This window comes from Eublepharis macularius, chromosome 5, assembly GCF_028583425.1.
Source record: "Eublepharis macularius isolate TG4126 chromosome 5, MPM_Emac_v1.0, whole genome shotgun sequence".
Lineage (NCBI taxonomy): Eukaryota > Metazoa > Chordata > Lepidosauria > Squamata > Eublepharidae > Eublepharis > Eublepharis macularius.
The window spans coordinates 43,288,481-43,307,270 of NC_072794.1; the positions used below are offsets into that span (position 1 = coordinate 43,288,481).

The following is an 18,790-nucleotide window of genomic DNA, read 5'->3' on the forward strand; positions in this document are numbered from 1 at the left end:
AAAAACTCTTTCTAAAGCCAGACATTGTGTGCAGTGTCACAGATCTCAACATATCTAGTTTGACTCTGAATGCATACTGTATCCACGGAAAAGCATTCTGCTTGAGATGGAAATTATTTCTGGTGGATCTGTCATAAAAGCTAGTCATCAGTTGAAGTTTCAGTCATCAAGTAATTAACAATTTGTGTTAACAAACTCTTGATGACTAAAAACTAAATATATGAGCCCATTCTGTAGAAAAGTATTTTGATAGATTGTGATTTGAGGTAATATGGTATTAGACATCTAATTGCCCATGGGAGTCAGTTCTATGAAGGATCTATATTTCAAAGGATCTGGTCTTGCGGCTGAACTGGGAAATACTGGATACCATTTCTTGATCAGCCAGATATCCATTGATTAGCCAAGGGTAGATTGGTTTGACCCCATGTCTACTTCCAATCTATGAAATGGGAATAATGCAGAATTATGCCAGAGTATTCATAATTACAGTACTAAATGACCTATGTGAAATAATAATAGTAACGTATCTGGTTATGATGATGATGCTACAGAAATATGTATTCTTTTACAGGTGGATTACTCGGTAATAGCATCACAAGCAGGAGCCACACTCAACAATCTTATGAGTCACGCACAGGAGCTAGTATCAAAACTACGATCTTTGCAGTTTGATCTACGAGAGTTTGTATGTCTTAAATTTTTGGTGCTATTCAGTTTAGGTAGGTATTTTGATTTTTTAAAATCTTCTTTACGTGAAGAGTGTTACCTTTATCATGCAGATTTCTTGTTTTCCACCCAATAACATTGAAAGCCTTTCAAAACATGTATTATAAAAAGTATAGAACATTTTCTACACAGCAAGGACCATCAGTCTGAACAATGGGTCAGTGGGAGAGGGAGGAAGTAAGATTTCATTCCACCACATTCCCCCTCATGATATCCTGGGAGGAGTGACAGAGGCAGTGGAAAGCAGCAGGAATGGTAGGGGTCAGAAACTATTTGAGTTCTCAAATCATCCCAGATTGTATAGTGTTTATCACATATGGCATGCCTGCACTGTCTTGCCCTTTGATTCTGATTCTTGGGCATGCAAGAGTATGACGTTGGGGAAATATGTCTGTGTTTGTGATCATTTATAGTAGGAAAAACCCATCAGCTACTTTTCCATATTAAAAACATGGCCTTTCTAGAGAACTCAAAAAATCACTATACAGTATTATTATACTTCAGACTACGGAGCTTTTTCAAAAGGGATAGCAAGGCAACAGAGTGAAAATATATATGTATTTTAGAAGAATATAGAAATGTATATTATTTAAAAGACTCTTTAACAATGCCATTTTTGACAATGCAGAAAATTCATCTTTATTGTCATTAATAGTTTTTTAAGCAATAATGAAAGGCACTCTAAAAATGTAAATTAATAGGGTTTTTCTTTTTCTTTTTTGTAACATTACTGTTGAGGAAACAGCCTTTTATAAAGAGCAGGTGCTGTAAAGAAGAAAAAAGTATAGAAGTGGGAAAGATATCTGTGCAAGACAAATTAGTTAAATCAGTGTGGTTCCAGTGAATCACTCAAGAAAAAAATCCACTTCTCAGGAACAAAAAAGGGATTAGGGAGAAGGATTTTTATTGAATCCAAGATGAGAAATTTTTCTGTCATCTGATGGCTTAATAAAAACAAATTAAATTACCTTTTGCCCACTGGATTTATTACATTGTGGTACCAAAGAAAAATAAACAGAGCTAAATCCTGCAGCTTCCATACAGGAATTAAGCTAGAATAAAAAATGTATTTATTTATGTGAAACGTTTATATCTCACCTTTCTGCTTCCAAGCCTTCAAGGCAGAAGAAAGCAGGGTCAAAAAAAAATGAACCTATTGGACTTTCTACATATAGAACATTGTGGGCTCAGAATGCTACATTTTTTTAAATTACAATGTTGTAAATTTTGGGGCAAAAGATGTGGAAATTATACTAACAGTAGAACAAGCAAGCCTGGACAGGCAGTAATACTTCATTAGCTATCCATACTGAATGGTACAGAGTTTCAGCCGTACCCTGGCAGAATCCTCCTGCCATTGTGAGCATTTAGATGACTGCAAGGGGTGGGAGGCAAGGAAATACATATGTAGTATAGCCCAGAGTTTGAACCTTCCAAATGCAAGCGGGTTCTCTAGTAGTGCCCGGCTGCAGCTTTCCCTGTACAGGCCAGTGTGCATAAACTCTACCCTAGAGCTTATTTGCCCCCTCAGTCAGAATGAAGAAGCAGACGCAAGAGTTGGGAACTAAAGGGCCACTTTATTAAAATTACAACAACATATCAGCAAACATGGCAAGGGCCTAAACTAGCAGTGCAGGTCAGGCCCTGGGTCACTCCTGGACCTCTGCCCTGACCTGTCTGGGCAAGTCACCACTACCCCAGGTGTGAGCCATCCATTGTATGGCTGGAACCCAGCTTGGACAGGCTAAGTGGTTTGCCCCTTTAAAGCTCCCCCATCCAGCTGTAAAGCTGCAGGGCAGGGGGAGAGACTGGCTTGTGCAGGGGTTCCCCACCAGGGCATCTGTCCTCGCAACTGGGCCGTAAATCTTCCAGCTGCTCCTGACAGACCCCAATTCCCCACCAATGGGGATTTGCCAAGGGTGCTCACCAGCCCGCTCATTTTCCCCTAATTTCTAAACCTGCACTGAAATAGGATGAGGTGGGTGGGCCGAGCACGAGGCGCAACTGGAGCGCTAGAGGGGCAGAGCAGCCTCATGAGGCCTCCGACTCTGCCCACCCCCCACCCCAGTGTGAACTTGGATGCCTGGGAAGGAGTCATCTGCCTCCTTCCTTCTGAAGGGGCAAATAACAGCCCCCAGCCAAGGTGGCTGTTGCCACCAGCTGGGAGTGCTGAATTGTATCATGAATGCCACCAAACAGATGCAGATTATTATTTTGTAAGCATTAAAATATGCAAACCAGCTGTAGCTCACCAGCATCTTACCTAGCAAATAGCAGTGGTCCATGCATTGTACTTTGCTTATGCTTCTGGGGGGGCAAGTCCCCTCAGTGGATTCCATTAGGCTTTTCTCACCACTAGATCACGCCTGGAATGTAACTGACATTCTTAGCTGTCACCATTCTAACGTACTGACTCGTCTTTTCCTTTATTTCAAAACTCAGTCATTTGCTTCAAGTGGGCACACTCAAAAACCTTGAACATTAAGTCCACACTACTTTAGTTTGCAGGTTAGGGATCTTGTCACTTTTTAGGGATTGCAGTAGCTTTTGGCTCAGATCCTCTATCTTTGCTCTACATGCTCTTCTTTCCAAATGCCGCAGAGGGTATCTTGTGTTTGGGGTTGCATTCTTCTCATGTTTGGCACTTTGAGGCTCCTTGAACATTAGTCTATCACAAGAAGAAGAACCTAGCACCAGGGGAAATGTGCTCAATAGCAGAGGAACGCTTCCACAGTGCCCTGATAGAAGTGCACATGGAGGAAAGGTATAAGATCTAAGTCACATGATGTTTACCTTTATTTAAGCACACATCTGACATTTAAGATCTGTGACTGGACCTCCTTTTTATAAATAAGTTTAGTTTTAAACAATCATACCTGTTATAAAGTGTTGGTAACTCCAAGTCTGATTGGAGCAATGGTTCCCAAGCACAAGTATTTAATACTTCTCCTATCATTTCCTCAATCCAAATGGCCCCCTTCCCAAGCCTCTATTGGTGCTGCCCATTTTTTTTAAGTACATGTACAGAAGTTGCAGCAATATTTCTCCCCCTGAAGCTTTAGGAATGGAAGATTTAGATCAGGGGAAAGTGATAGGATGGGGAGAGTATGAAGGACCTCCTCCCACAAGACTCCTTCAGTCTCCACCAGTCTAAGACCTCACTCGTAATTGGGCTGTAAATGTTACTGTAGGTCTGGTATAATTTGCACATTGCATTGATGCACACACAAAACTTGATACGTTCAGAAATAAGACACAGGTCAGTTTTTAAAAATTCTGTTGTTCTCACAAATCAAGTGCAGCCATTAGAAATGCTAAAAACTAAGGCCAAATTAAGAATCATCTAGTCTTAATACAGTCTGGTTCTAAATCTGAGGCTCTATCTTCCCAGATGTTGATTACCAGGGAAGGATAAGCTGCTCTTGCAGGAATTTATCTTATCTTGTAAATTAACTGAGTGGACAGCAAAACATCTCTTACCTTTGTTTTGCATGTAAGATATTTTCACAGACATTAAGCAGCACAGCCAAAACATCTAAGGAGCCATGTAGCCTTCTCTGTGATGATGAAATATTTAAAGAGCTCCTTTGCACTTCAGTGGTGTTTTAAATTAGCGGAATAACTGAATTACATTTGGAAAACGCTCACATTTACTTTAAACAGTCTTTACGTTTGATCCCTTTTATCAGCAGCTTCAAGTATTTTGCATGCATTTAGACTGTCTGCTATCTGTCACCTTGATATTTTCGCTTCTCCAGTAAAGGGTTGAGCTTGGCTTCAAGTCCAAATGTGGGAGGATATATTAATCTCAGAATTGGGGTGCTAGTTTTCTTCTTCAGCATGGTACAATACACTAAGAGCAGAACTACAAGTGATGAAAGACACAGGTTGGACACTTGTTAGCTTCCCTCAAGTTTTGATGGGAAATGTAGGCAGCTTGGCGGAATGTTGGACAAGTGACAGTTGAAAAGTCCATTGGACAGCAGTCGGAGGGCCAAGCTGCAAGACTAGGATGCCTACATTTCCCATCAAAACTTGAGGGAAGCTGACAAGTGTCCAATCTGTGCCTTTTGTTACTTGTAGTTCCTCTCTAAGTCATGCATCCCACACAAAGGCTTCCCCCATTACGAACTTCTGTAGCATGTTCAGGTGTTCTTAGCAGGAATAGCCTGGAAACTTCAACCTGGAAACTTCAATTAGTTTAGCACAGAGCAGTCAAATTGCTATTTGGAGCTAGCCATTTTGATTATATAAAACCGTAATAAGATTGTTATACTGGCAGCCCATTTGTTTCCCTGTTGAATTCAAGATGCTGGTTGAATTCACTTTTAAAGATGTCCATGCCATGGGATTCATATACTTGAAGGAATGCCTGTCCCTATATGAATCCCTGTAACAGTGCTGTTCTTCTGACCAGCTTTTGTTTTGCCTATCCTACGGACCTGTTGTCTTCTGTAGAATGGCCTTTCCGAAAGGGTCCATTTCCTTTCACATTTTGGCAGGGCTATAAACTAAGCTTTTCAAAAGGGTTTATTGTTCTCAGGGTTTATGTGGTACAATTCAAAAGGTATTGTATTTTAATGTATTATTATGCTTTTTATTTTGTTGTTATCTTCCTTGGGTCCCTGCTGATGACTTTCAAAACCACTAAGTTCACAGACTTTGGCCCCAATCTTGTTAAACTCACGAATACTTAGACTTGAGCATTTATTTCATTATTGATTACAATAATTACAAAACAAGTTGTTTAGTAACTATGGTAATTAATATAAAAATGAAACAAATTCTCTATCCAAAAAGCCTACTTTGTTTCTGCAAAAAAAATTTCTCTCTGACCTGACCTGGCTGCCTTTTTACTCTGCTGTGTTTTCCTAATAAGTGCATAAAGCTGTGTTCCTTAGGGGGGGAGGGGGGAGAGCCTCTAGGTCTTCTTGACTGGTTGCAGACTGCAGCCACTAAGATTACATATATTGATGAGGTAGGCCAATCCTGTAGCACATGGGGTGGGACTCTGAATCCCTCCCCCCCGCAGTCTTATTTGCTTCATTTGCTTATTTGCTTCATTAGTTCTTTGTTTCAGTGTGTGACTAGGGTTGCCAGGTCCCTCTCCCCTTCCGCTGGGAGGGTAAGGTCCCTGGCACTGACCTCGTGTCGGGCATGAGATATCCTTGCGGCTCTGGGGTGGACACAATGACATCACTTCCGGAAGTGATATCACCGCACCCCCAGGGAGTGCGTGCATGACGTGTTCCTTGGGTGCCTGCTGATGGCAGGCGACCTCCAGGGGGGCTTGCTACCTCCCACCAATCGCTGGGCAAGGGTGCAAATCCCCAGGATTTTGCCCACCACCAGCGGGCATCTAGGAACCCTATGTGTGATTTGCTTTGTTGCCTGATTGTGCCTGATTGTGTACTGAACCCTTTTGAATTGTACACACACATGCACACACACACACACACACAAAGCTGCTATGGTTCTTTTGGCACTACAATTAATTTGGGACTTGTTTGTCTTGTGTAACACATTCTGTGTTGTATGTCTGGGTGACCTAAATGTAACCCAACCACAACACTATTTATTTATTTTATTGCACTCAGTCCCATAATAAAATTAGGCACATTTCATATACACATTACAGCATCTTTTCTGACATCTGTTCACAAACATTGCACATCATGAGTTGAAGGAGACCTTCCGTCTCTGGTAGAAAGAATATGCAGGATGGTGAGGGGCAGATCTGGCAGAGAGAGGGGAGGGAGGGGTCAGGTCAAGCCAAGCAAGCCTTTATTGGCATGGGAGAAAGGGGTGATTTTGAAAAAGCAGCAGCAGCCAACAGTAGTAGCAGTCCACTTGGCATTGGAAGTCCCTGCTGCAAGTTCAAGCTGCTGTTCTTCAAGCTAAGTGACTGCAATGCCAATTCCTCAAGCTGTTTTATGAGTTATTGTTTCCTATCAGTTCTCCTATAGACTTTAATATTAAATATCAGAAACTTTCATTGCCTCACAAAGGGGACCCCTGTATTCTATCTGTCTTGATATTTGGAGGTGTAGATGTCCTCATGGAGTACTACAACACCCCCACCCCACCGAGCTTTGTTCATAGAAAACCAGGAAGGTACAGACCCAAGATGTAAGGGAAGTATTTCTATAGAAATCAATGGGAAATAATAACAAAATAGAATTATAAAAACAAAACAACAATAATGAAAGAAACAGTAAGAAAACCATACAAAACAACTCAGTGATGAAACAGCCTCTTTGGGAATTAATAATAAAAACAAAACAAACAAAACAAACTCCCATGTACAAATCTACTAATAACCAAGGGCCTAGCAACACATTACATTTTTCACAGAGTGGGACCATGGCACATGGGGAAAAAGGGTTTCAGATTCAGACTGTCCTACACCCTGTGCTGTTTTCCCAACTGAAATGGCTCCAGGTGTACTATTTGCCCCATTGATGGCTGCACTTATACTAATGGCACTGTTTAAACTGGGAATACAGTGGGAGGACCCCTTCTGCCCACGTACTATAGTCCTGATTTTAATTGGGTATCACATGCTTGGAAATTGAACTCCTAGTTCGGAATCTACAGCTGACACTTGACTAAAAGCAGGGTGACGAGACACAGCCTGAGGAAAACCTAACAAGTAGTTACATCCTGGTCTCTTTACATGTTCACCCTACCCTATGGTTGATGTCTCATAGGTATCAACTCTCTATGGATCTCTCTGCTTGTTGATTTAGATGTTTTTCCTTTCACTTCTTTGTATTGTTCTGTTTTCTCCTGCCAGTCAAAGTATGCTCTCACCTGCCATTAGTTTTAGAGGAATCATAAATAGATTTATCTGAATTGGAGCAGGCCACATGTTTCCTCTTATGAGACAAAAATTTAATATAGTTGATGTTTTCTCTGATTATGATAAAATAGCAGCAATGCTGTTAAACAATTTAAAGAAAACAGAATCAAAACTCCAGTGAAAATGTATATCCATCTGTTCTTCCTGGACCATTGTTCAATATCAACTGAAACCAAATTTAAAGTTACTGACAGTGTCATTTTAAGATAATTTAGGGTAGTTTAATTTAGAATGCCAGTAAGATTCTTATTTACACAAACTCAAAGTTATCCTGAGAAATTCGGTTGAGTCCCATTGTCATCATCGCAGAGGTTTGCCATCCCAGATGGGAAAAAAATATTAAATAGCCAGTCTCTCCACCCCAAAGAAAATAAGCAGCATACATAGAAACTATTTCCTGACTAAATTTCAAATTGTTGACATTCTAATTTTCTATAGAAATAACTGATTGTAAATTATATTCAGTTCTCACTTATTCTCTCCTCATTAACAGTTTACATGTTCATTAACAATTTGCTGCAGAGTGTTACATTTCATCTCAAGAAATATTTAAGGCAAATTTGAATTTACCAGATAGATTCTATGAGTAATGAAGAGAAAAAGATAAACAAATATCAGAGCTAGTTGCTTCTCAGAGTGGCTTAGGTGTCCTTTTTGGTTATCTCCAAATTTCACCTGAGGTAAAATATGCAGGCAAAAAACATGAGTGTGTTTTGTGGGATGCCAAAAGAACTAGCAATGTTTTTGGGGTGGTGGGGTTAAGCATCCTCACCAGAATCCTAAATATGTTTAGTCAAAAATAAATCCCAGCTGAGTTCTTTGCTGGAAAACATGTACAGGATTGCAGCCTAAAATTAATTGTTCAGAGTTTGATATAAACACGAAGTCAAGTTAGAACCACAGGTTTACTTTGTTTTGTTTTTTCAGTAGTAGATATTGGTTCAGTAGTAGATACTGAACTTTAAAATGAATGAACAGAAACATTACTTTTGTTTGGCCCTCTGCTTTCCGGTTTCACTGTGCTCTGTTTTGAGCAGTCCCCACCATGTAGAGTGTAATCCAGGCCTTGTTTTCCTTTTACCAAAACTTTCCATTTGTCCTGCTCGCTTTCATTACTTGGACTCAGCAAGGATGATTTGTCAAAGCTTCCATCTGAACAGTTTGTAAAGTGAAATGCCAATAGGAAGAAAGTTAGACATCATTTGACCCATGTCCAGTCACTTGTCTGTCTGCTGAGCTTAATGCTAGAATAGGCAGCGACTGATGGGCACGGTTCTCTTATCACTGTCAGGACAACAGATAAATGTACTTCATTTAAGAAATGAAGGCTTTATCAATGGGCAAATAATTGCAGAGCAACTATTGATCCCACGTCTCACTTAACAAGAGACAACTGGGACTTGTAGAAATGGTAAACATTTAATCATTATGTATGGCAAACAACGAGCTCTTACTCGAAAGCAAAGAAAGGCTTGCAGGCCAAAATGCCACCCATTGCGATGTGACAACTGTGTGTGCTCTTTGGTCTAACAAATTAAAAAATATTCGCAGTCCAAATTTCTGTGCCAAGAAACACTGAATTCTTACACCTGCAAATAAATCAAACATGAATGTTTTTGCTAGTCCTGAATAATTTATTCCACTCCTGCTGTTCAAGAGGATGCAGGACACTAAAGACCAGCCATTTGCCACTGGGCTCAAAACTAGAACTTAAATGTAATATGGTACACTAGCCTGCCAAAAGGAAGCGAATTGAACGGCACTATCTAGTGTAGGAAAGAATCTGGCTTATCTAAAAACTCATTGCTTCGTAATTATTTTATTTTTATACAGGACTGTTGCAAAATATATTTTTTTAAACCAGCATTCAATAACACACTGAATGTTCACAAACACTTGGAGGTCCAGAAAACCATTCTGCACAATAGGATTCTCTTCTTTTCAATGACATATTACTTATTCTAAAGAAAGGGCATTATTCCTATTACTTGATAATCTTTCATACGCAGCATATGCTTTGATTGAGTATGCCAATAAAAAGCACATTCAGGCTCTGCAAACTGATAGCAGCTGATAGCACCGAGTCTTCTTGAGTTTTCTTGGGTTTCAGTTGTTATGGACTGATATATTAATCTTGACTTTGGTAGACAGTTCCTTAACCTCTAGTTTGTGCACAGAAACTTAAGACTCTGTATTACTGGGTGTTTGGGAGAGATAACACAAGCACACCAGTTTAGAAATGGATAGGATTTACTTCTGAGTAAGTTGGGATTAGACCTTAAAGGCTGCAGTCTGATTCATTGATAGCAGATTTCATAGAGACCAGTGGGTTTTAATGTTTGTATTCCACTATGTTATTAGTTTTTAATGTTTGTATTTCTATTATTTTAATAGTGTATTTTATATGTATATTGTAAACCACCTCAAGTGCTAAATACGGTGGGGAGGTGGTATATGAGTCAACTAAATAAATAATAAACAATTAGGAGATACAAAAATACCCTGGAAATCTTGTTGGTCTTTAAGGAGCTACTAGGGTTGCCAGCCTCCAGGTGGTAGCTGGAGATGTCCCAGAATTACAACTGATCTCCAGGCAACAGAGATTAGCTCCCCTGGAGAAAATGGCTGCTCTGAAGGGTGAACTCTATGGCATTATACCCACTGAGGCCCCTCCCCTCCCCAAACCCCACTCTCTCCAGGCTTCAACCCCCCCCCCAAATCTCCAGAAATTTCCCAGCCTGGACCTGGCAACCCTAGGTGCTACCAGGCCCGAATCTTGTAATTCTACTACAGATCAAGATGGCTACCTGAAAAAAATACACATAAATGCCTGGGCTTATCAACATAAAAAAGTGTCTGTGTTTATCAATATAAGAAGTTATAACAAACAGTGCAAAATCTATGTAATCTTATATACTAACAAGTGGGGACCTGTAAACACTTGCAGGGGATATCTCATTTCCCCTTCCCCCACGTCTTCTTTCCCTTCCCTGCCCCCTATGCCCTCTCTCCCTTTTCCTGCTGCCTTCTTTCCTTCTCCCCACCTTTGTCTGCCCCCTATCTTTAGCTTCTCATCCTCCCTCCCTGGCAGTCTCTCCCCTATGGCCCAGCTGAGTGGGGCCAGCTAAGCTGGACCCAGCTGAGTGGGGCGGAACCTGCAAGGACTTGCTGGGGATACTTCACTTTTCCCTGTCTCCCCTTCCCCACACTATTTCCTCTTTCCGTTCTCCTGGCAGCCTCCATATGGTCACCATTCCCTACATCCCTCTGTCCTTCAAAACCACTAAATACCTTGCCTTTTATCTGCCCCCATCTTCACCTATATTTCTTTACTTATATACTGCCCTTCTCCACAATGGGGACCCAAAGCAGTTTACATTGCTTTTCCTTGCTTCTACATTATCCTCACAACAACTTTGAAAGATAAGTTAGGCTGAAACTATGTGGCTGGATCAAAGTCACCCAGTAGGGTTGCCAGGTCACCCCTTCCCCCAGGCGGGAGATGAGAGGCCTGGCACCTACCTGGTCTTTTCTGGATCACGTGTGCACTCCTGGTTTGTGTAATGATGTCACTTTTGGGAAGTGACATCATCGCGCAGGCCAAGGGCCATTCTGAGAGCATTCCAGTGCTCCACAGGGGCCAAATCGGCCCAATTCGGGCCCAGTACAGGCCAATTATAAATGAAGCAGGCCACTGCGGAGCGTGGGAGGGCTCCCCCACTTTGCAGCAGCCTGATCTGGGCTGATTCGTGGAGCGCACACGAATTTGGGCTGATTCGTGCATCCCAGGAATGCACCCTGGGAGGCATGTTCCCCCCACTGGCCAGGTAAGTGGGGCAAGTGGGAGGGTGGGAGCAGGGAATCCCCCACCCTGAGTGGGGGAATCCCCTGCCCCCAGCAGGGAACTGACAACCCTATCACCCTGTGAGCTGCCACAGCAGAGTAGCAAGGCAAAACTACTTTGAAATTAATCACTACACTGTACTGGCTTGGGGTTGGGGAGGGCTGCTGTTGAACAGGACCAAGCAGCCAGGCCTGGGTGAGTCATGCAAGTCATGTGGTATCAAGTTGCCCCGTGGTTTCTTCTGGGTTGGCCCCAGTGAGTCCTCCCTCAAAGACTAAAACAGCCCTAAAATTGCCCTGCCCCCTCTCCCTGCCTTTTACTGACAGAAACCAAGCCTGAAATATTGGGGTGAAGACAGAGGGGCAGACAAAGGTAGGTGGAAAGGAGAGAGAGAAGCAGGAAAAGGGGGAGGGGCTTGGAGGCAGGAAAGGGGGGGAAGGACATGATGGGTGATGGGATATGAGATGCCCCCTGCAAGTCCTTGCAGATTCCCCACTTGTCATATATTTAAAAGCCAAGAGCCGATGGCATGCAGATATACACCCACGTGTCAGTGGTACTTGGCCACAAAAGAGATATTTCTGGATCCTTGGAGAACTCCCCAGGATTGCACAAAAATCCCAAAAACAGTAAAAAGAAATGGGGTTAGGTTAAATCCCACCCACCCCCAAAATCATTTTTTGTGCATGCACAGAAAACACACCTCTTCTTCCCTTGTCATTGCTGATGGCAGCAGATGTAGGGAGGATCCACCACAGACAGCAATGGCAAGAAACATGGAGTCATGTGGAGGACTTTTGTCAAATGTAAGGAGGACTGAGGCAAATATGAGATTGCCCCAGGGGAGAGGGAAAGTACTCACAGCCACACCAACATTGGGGAGGGGGGGGTGGATAGGTAAAGCTGCCACCACTATGGAGGGTGCCAACAGCAAAGCTCCTGATCAGCGGAGGAAACCCTCTTGCAGCCACATCCAAACTGGGGGGCTCAGGGGGGAAATGTCACAGCCACTGTGGCAAGGCTGGGGTGAGGAGGAGGCAGAAGCTGCTGCAACTGCTGCAGCAAAGGCTGCATGGAGAGAAAAACTGGACCATGGTGACAGTGCATGGAGCAGGGTACCCAGTAGAGAGGGCACGAACAACAATATGAACTTTAAAAAGCCATGAACAGCCCAATCAGCTGTTCGTGAACAAGCTGTTTGTGAGGCCCCATTCTAAATGAACAGGTGGTCGTTGCAAGCCTCATTCATTGCTGTTCCTTGCTGTTCATCAAGCCAGACAGTCAGGCACCTACAATCAATTCCCTTGGCAACCGGAGGCAAGGACTGCCTGAACTCTGTCTGAACTCCTGCTGTTGCCCTGGAAACCCCAATCTAAGCCCAATTTAGCTTGATAGGCAGGTCTTCCTTTCAAGTGTATAGCTCCAAATTTGTTACAAGGAAACAAAGAGCAGGGGGGAGGGGGGCTCCCAGCTCTGGTTCTGCAGACAGTGAGGGAGAGACAGTTGCTGTTGGCATTTTGAGAGAGAGACAGGGGGAGTGCATTGGAGCTTGAATTTTCTTTGTGTGTGGTGGGATAGGGATCTACCTCTTCAAGTTCCAGGGCTGCTGCCAGGCTCTGGGGCCAAGCTATTATTTATTATTGGTACATTTCCTGCTGCCTGCTCAGGTAGGGTTTCTGGGAGCGGTGTGGTAGGGATCTTGATGGCTGGAGGAGAGCCTGCTGGCCCCCATGAACAACGAACAACGAACATGTTCGTGACTGGATCATGTTCATCAATGTTTGTTGTTCGTTGTTCGTGGATGGCAACGAACAACAAACACCATGTTCGGGGGTTTTTCTGTTCGTGCCCATGTCTAGTCACACCCTGCACCACCACCCCATGCAATTGTCATGGACAAGCCCACTTGTATCATTTAATTAGGACCAACCAAAATGACTCAAAGCATTGTGCAAGCTTTCAAGCTCATCAGAACTCTTCATGAAACTAGATATTACAAAATAAACAAAATTGTGTAGAGCAGATTTTTCAAGCAGATTTTTCAAGATTTTTCGTTAGATATGGTCTTCCTAGCATTCTTTGTGAGATGAGCAGTCCTGTTGTCATGAATTGTTGCTGGTATGAGATAACAATTCCTTGGAAAAAGAAGTAAATAAATGAAGAGTCATCACAGATAGTCAACATTTGCTTCTCTTAATGATGAGGAAACCACTGACTTTGTATTCATTTCTTTATTCTGTATTGTATTCATTCATATAGCTGCCCCACTGAGCAAGGAAGGTTGGCTATGGCCATGTGAGAAGAGTACAAATATTCATAGCTTGTATAGTATGGGGACAAAATGACATCCATGACAGAGTTCATGCCAACAGCATGATGTCACTTCCAGGAAAACCCAGAAACTCTATGGCACATTTTGGGCAATTCTCAGACAGGACAGATGTCACTTCCAGGGAAAACCTGAAAGTGGCATCAGCCCTTTCTTGGAATCATCAAAAACACTATGGTTTTATCATAGAGTATCAGCCAATCACTTCCAGTATTCACATTGCATATATCCACACTGATTAAATCATTACCCCACCAACAGGAACTGGCAATCAAATGAGTACCATTTCTCAACATTAGTCATCATAGCAAATAACTATTGATGGACCTATCTCCCATGAATTTTAAGCCATATAAGCTAATGACCATCTTTGTATCCTATAGCAGTAAATTGTACAAGTTAATAAAGCTGTGTCTAGCAAGGGGCATATTATTTTCAGGTGTCCAGCAAGTTCATCTAGTTTAAAAATAAAACCTATCCAATGCCTTTTTTAGACAGCCATTGATTTCTAAAGAAAAACACATATGTACCTTGGGGAGAGAGCAATTTCATAACAGTCCCAAGACAATGAGCACTCTGCACAGCCAGATGGTAGGTGGGCTCAAGGGTGGCTTCATGATCAGTTAGTCAGCACCTGACTTCTCTTGGACAAAGACTCAATTGCTACCAAGCTCAGTACAGTTTGAAGGTCTATATGTCTATCAAAAAAGGGAATGAAAGTTTTCCATAGCAGACTGCTCAAAATATGTGCATCTATCTTTATTGTTAGCTTGCCTCAAAATCCCTCAGACAGTCTGGACAAGAATCACCCCTGAAACTTTGCTTTATGTGATATGTGATGGTCATTTTAGTTAGATGAGGTTAGAAAGAATATTAAGGGTGAGAATACACTGTCCTTAGCAACTTTCCATGGCTCCTTAGAGAGAGATCTCTCACAAATTTGATGGCCATTTACTCTAAATGAACTCTTTTAACTTAAATGTCTTGTAAGTGTGTCTCTTCTAACCCACTCTATTATCTGGCGGATCGATTCTTTTTGTGATAATCATTGGCGCTCTTTGTAACATAGTCCTCTCATTCTGTTCTCCTTGTCTATTAGATAGATCATATCTATTGAACACAGTGGAGACTGCCCTGCTATTTTCACGCTGGTTAGCATTCAGACAATATTTTTTAACTTGGTGTCTGATATTCCAATTGGGGAGGGGGGCCCTCTGCACAATTTTAAATAGAAGCCCACATTTCAGTTCTAATTTCTGCATACTGTATGCATTGGAGGATAGATAAGTTTCTTGAAATTTATGGAAATACTTGGAATTCAGAAAGGATTGATTAGCATTCAAGGGAGGCAACCGTTCAATATTTATACCACAGAGAGTTGGCAGAAGCAAATAATTGTACATAAAGCTGATGCTTGTCTTAATTAAAGTGGTATAATAGGTGTTGGGTAGGATTTTTTTTCCTAGCGAGCAAAGCAGTTTAGCAATGACCAGATATAACTCATTTTGAAGTCCAGGGTTTAAACCAAATCAATATGTATTTATAACAAGGAAAGAAGTGAATAACATTTATTGCAGGGTGGCAGCCAACAGTAATAGATGAGAGAGTACAGTTAGTTAAGAATATCTTTTTGTCAAACAATCATTTTTGACAAAATGTTTATCCTCTGGTTATAAATGTTCACATTCATTGCTTTCAATGCCCTTCACTTTCAAAAGACAGTTTCTAGAACCAAAAAGCTGAAAATAACTCAGGCTGCTGTTTATTCAAGAGTGATCAAAGGTTGCTTACTCAAAAAATGCCCAGTATAAGAGGAATGGCCTATGTTGGGAACAGCTAATAGAGAATAACTATTGCTGATGATAGGGAGAGAGAATTTTCCTGTCAAATTAGGCAGTAGCCGTCTAATAACCTTTTGAAATGAATTGAGTTAAAATGTCTTTTCTTCTAAATACACTTATTAATTTATTTATAAACTTTATTTATAGTATCTCACAAAGACTCTAGGTAGATTTAAAAAAAATTAAAGGCCAACGATAAATATAATAAAAACCATTAGAAAAACATTCAACCAACATTCACAACTACAACAATATCCCCTTAATAGAAATGCAGATTTACAATTTTTACAGAACAACACTAGGGCAGAAGCTTTCCTACCTTCATCAGGTTTGTTATTCCATCAAGTGGGAGCCCAGACATAAGAACTTAAGACAAACCTGTTGGATAAGACCACTGGTCCATCTGGTCTAGTTCACAGAGTGGCCAACCAGTTGCCCTGGAGGACCAAATGAACAGGCATAGAAGCCGAGATCCAATGGTATTCAAAGGTTGCTACCATGAAGGATAAAGGATGCCAAAGGATAATATCCAGTTTTTGCCTGGGGATTGTGATTTGTTAGGGGGGGGGCAAGGAAGGGATAGGATCCCACAGTTTATGCCCTGGCTGTATTGTAAAAGCTACTATCGGGTAACATATTTCACCAATGTAAATAGAGGTCTTACTGTAGGCCCACCTGGGTTCTAGCTGTAGTTGATATACTAAGGCACTAGGAATGAAATCCACAGACTGACAAATCTGGGGTAGTTTTAAACTAGGTATACTTCATTGAATTCAGAGGAAAATGAACAAGGAAGGAGTGATGGTGTGGCAGTGGTGATGATGCTGATGCTGTAAAGTCAGCTGACATTAGAGTTGTCAACCTCCAGATGGGCCCTGCAGAACTCTCAGAATTACATGGACACCTGGAGAAATTGGCTTCTTGGGAGAGTAGACTATATGGCATTTTATACCCTACTAAATTCCCTTTCCCCCCCAACAACCCCACACTCTCTGGGCTCCTCCCCCAAATCTCCAGGAATTTCCCAACCCAGAACTGGCAAGCCTAGTTGACCCTGATGTTTTGAGAATGGTCACTGGTCTTGGAAATATCTCCTCATGTGTCAGATCACAGCTTAATACACAATGGTATTCTTGGGGGATAATCTAAACATTGTGAACCATGGTCTTAAAAAATAATCATCTGAAAAACCAGAAATATATTTGGTCATGTTGTCACATGTCAAGTGGTCCTATAACTCCTCACCAAGCTGGTTTAAAGCCAAGTGCTCCAGAATCACCCATCTGTGGAATATTAACTGAAAACAACAGCAACAGCAGCAGCAACAAATTCCTATAAAGTAGACCAAAACTATGATTTTCATGTTATGAAAAACTTTGAGAACTTATCCAAGATCTTCCTATGAATTCACAAAAAGGTCAGTTCATCATAGGAGTGTCTTGACTTATGATCTAGACTATACAAGAGTGTTCTAGTTAATATATGAGATCACAACTGTTTTAATAGCTTTATCTTTTATGTGCATATTTCCTGCCATGGGGGTGGTAAAAGCTGCCATCAAGTTGCAGCCAACTTATGGAGACCCCATAGGAATTTCAAGGCAAGAGACATTCAGAGGTGGTTTGCCATTACCTACCTCTGGATAATGACCCTGAACTTCCCTGGTTGTCTCCCATTCAGTAGTAACCAAGGCTGCTTAGCTTCTGAGAACTGATGAGATTGGGTTAGCGGGTGCCATCCTCCTGCCACAATTAGTGGGAAGTTGCAGAACAGTGAGCATAATTTCGTTCTGAAGAGTGTCTCAGCATGCTCACCGTACTTTGTTCTGAATGGGGATGGGGATAAATGAGGACCACTGAATTTAAAATCAAGTATTTTTATGAACTTGCAGGTTCTATATTGTCTTTCCTATTCTTTGCTTTCTAAATTTTCTCACAGGGAAAAGTCAAGAACTCCCTCTTTATGCCCCATATATCATAACTATCTACAGGAATCAAATAATGGAAAATGAACTGTGATTCCCAAAGTTGTTACAGGTACTAAATGATGATGTATGGCGTGTAAGGTGTAACAAACTGGCTTGGCCATGCAAGACCGCTGTTTATTTTCTTGTAGTAGAAGGAATGTTTCTGTCTGACTGGTTTCTTCTCTCCCATTCCTTAGAGGTTTCTAGACACCATAAGATCAAACCAAAAGCAAACTCTGGGTTTTTTATTATTATTATTATTCACCATACTCCATCAAGCTTGTAACCTTTGGCCACAGCCACTACATATGCTTCTACAATAAAAAACATAGTCTTATTTCAGACATCATTCCAAACTATGTTTAAAGGAAGCTTAACTTTGGTTTGGCATGACCTCAGACACGGAAATGACAAACCCTATTTTGTGACTGACCAACTAATAGCTCGGGATATGGCTGCCAAGCCCTCAATGGCGACAGGGGATCCCCCTATCTAAAGCTCTTATTGCCTGCTGTCAATCCAAACAAAGTGGGGAGAAAAGAAAAGGCAGCATTCTGAGCATGATGACATCACTTCAGGGTTTTCTGTGGAGGGGGTGATGGGTACCTCTAGGAATCCCTGGAAAGTCTATGGTTTTTCCATAGAGCTTCCAGTGATTCCTAGAGCCACTTGCCCTGACTTCCAAAGGTTCCCTGGAAGTGTCATCATCATGCTGGTGAAGTCACTCTCCCACCATGTCCACATCCCCAACTGTCCTGCAGGTAGCCTGTCTCAACCTGGCAACCCTAGCTTGGGTCTGCTGCAGGACGAGGGAAATCAGCAAAAATCACACACAGAGAAATGTTCAGTGGAATCTATTCCTATGGTTTGAAGAGATTTTGCAAACTACAGTTTGTGTTAAGTATGCTGTTGCACAATGTGTAAATAGACATAGTTATGGACGTCATTCCAGAGGCAACTGCATCATGGAGATGAGAGTGATGTTACAAACTTAGAAAACTGAATATGGCAAGGACAGAAAACAAAGGCTGACAAGGAAATCTAAATCATAGACTACCCCTTGTATGTTTTTTAAATAGCAGAAAAAAATGACTTGAATCCAGATGAGCATTTCCATGGATGTAAGGATGTTCCTACTTCCTTTTTCCTACAGCAGCTAAAAATGCCCCTGAAATACTGTTTCAGGGACAGAGGACTCCTAGGATAGGACTGTGGGGGA

The 18,790-nt window shown here is 41.7% G+C and overlaps 1 protein-coding gene across 5 annotated transcripts in view; it reads left to right on the forward strand.

Annotated features, from left to right (window-relative positions):
* The window catches only part of NR5A2 (nuclear receptor subfamily 5 group A member 2), a 153,922-nt gene that overhangs the window by 97,689 nt on the left and 37,443 nt on the right, over positions 1-18,790 (forward strand). For all 5 annotated transcript variants that reach the window (XM_054980036.1, XM_054980040.1, XM_054980038.1 and 2 more), the window contains exon 6: positions 575-722. In XM_054980036.1, coding sequence (XP_054836011.1) covers positions 575-722 — 148 coding nt within the window. The remainder of the gene's footprint in view (positions 1-574; positions 723-18,790) is intronic.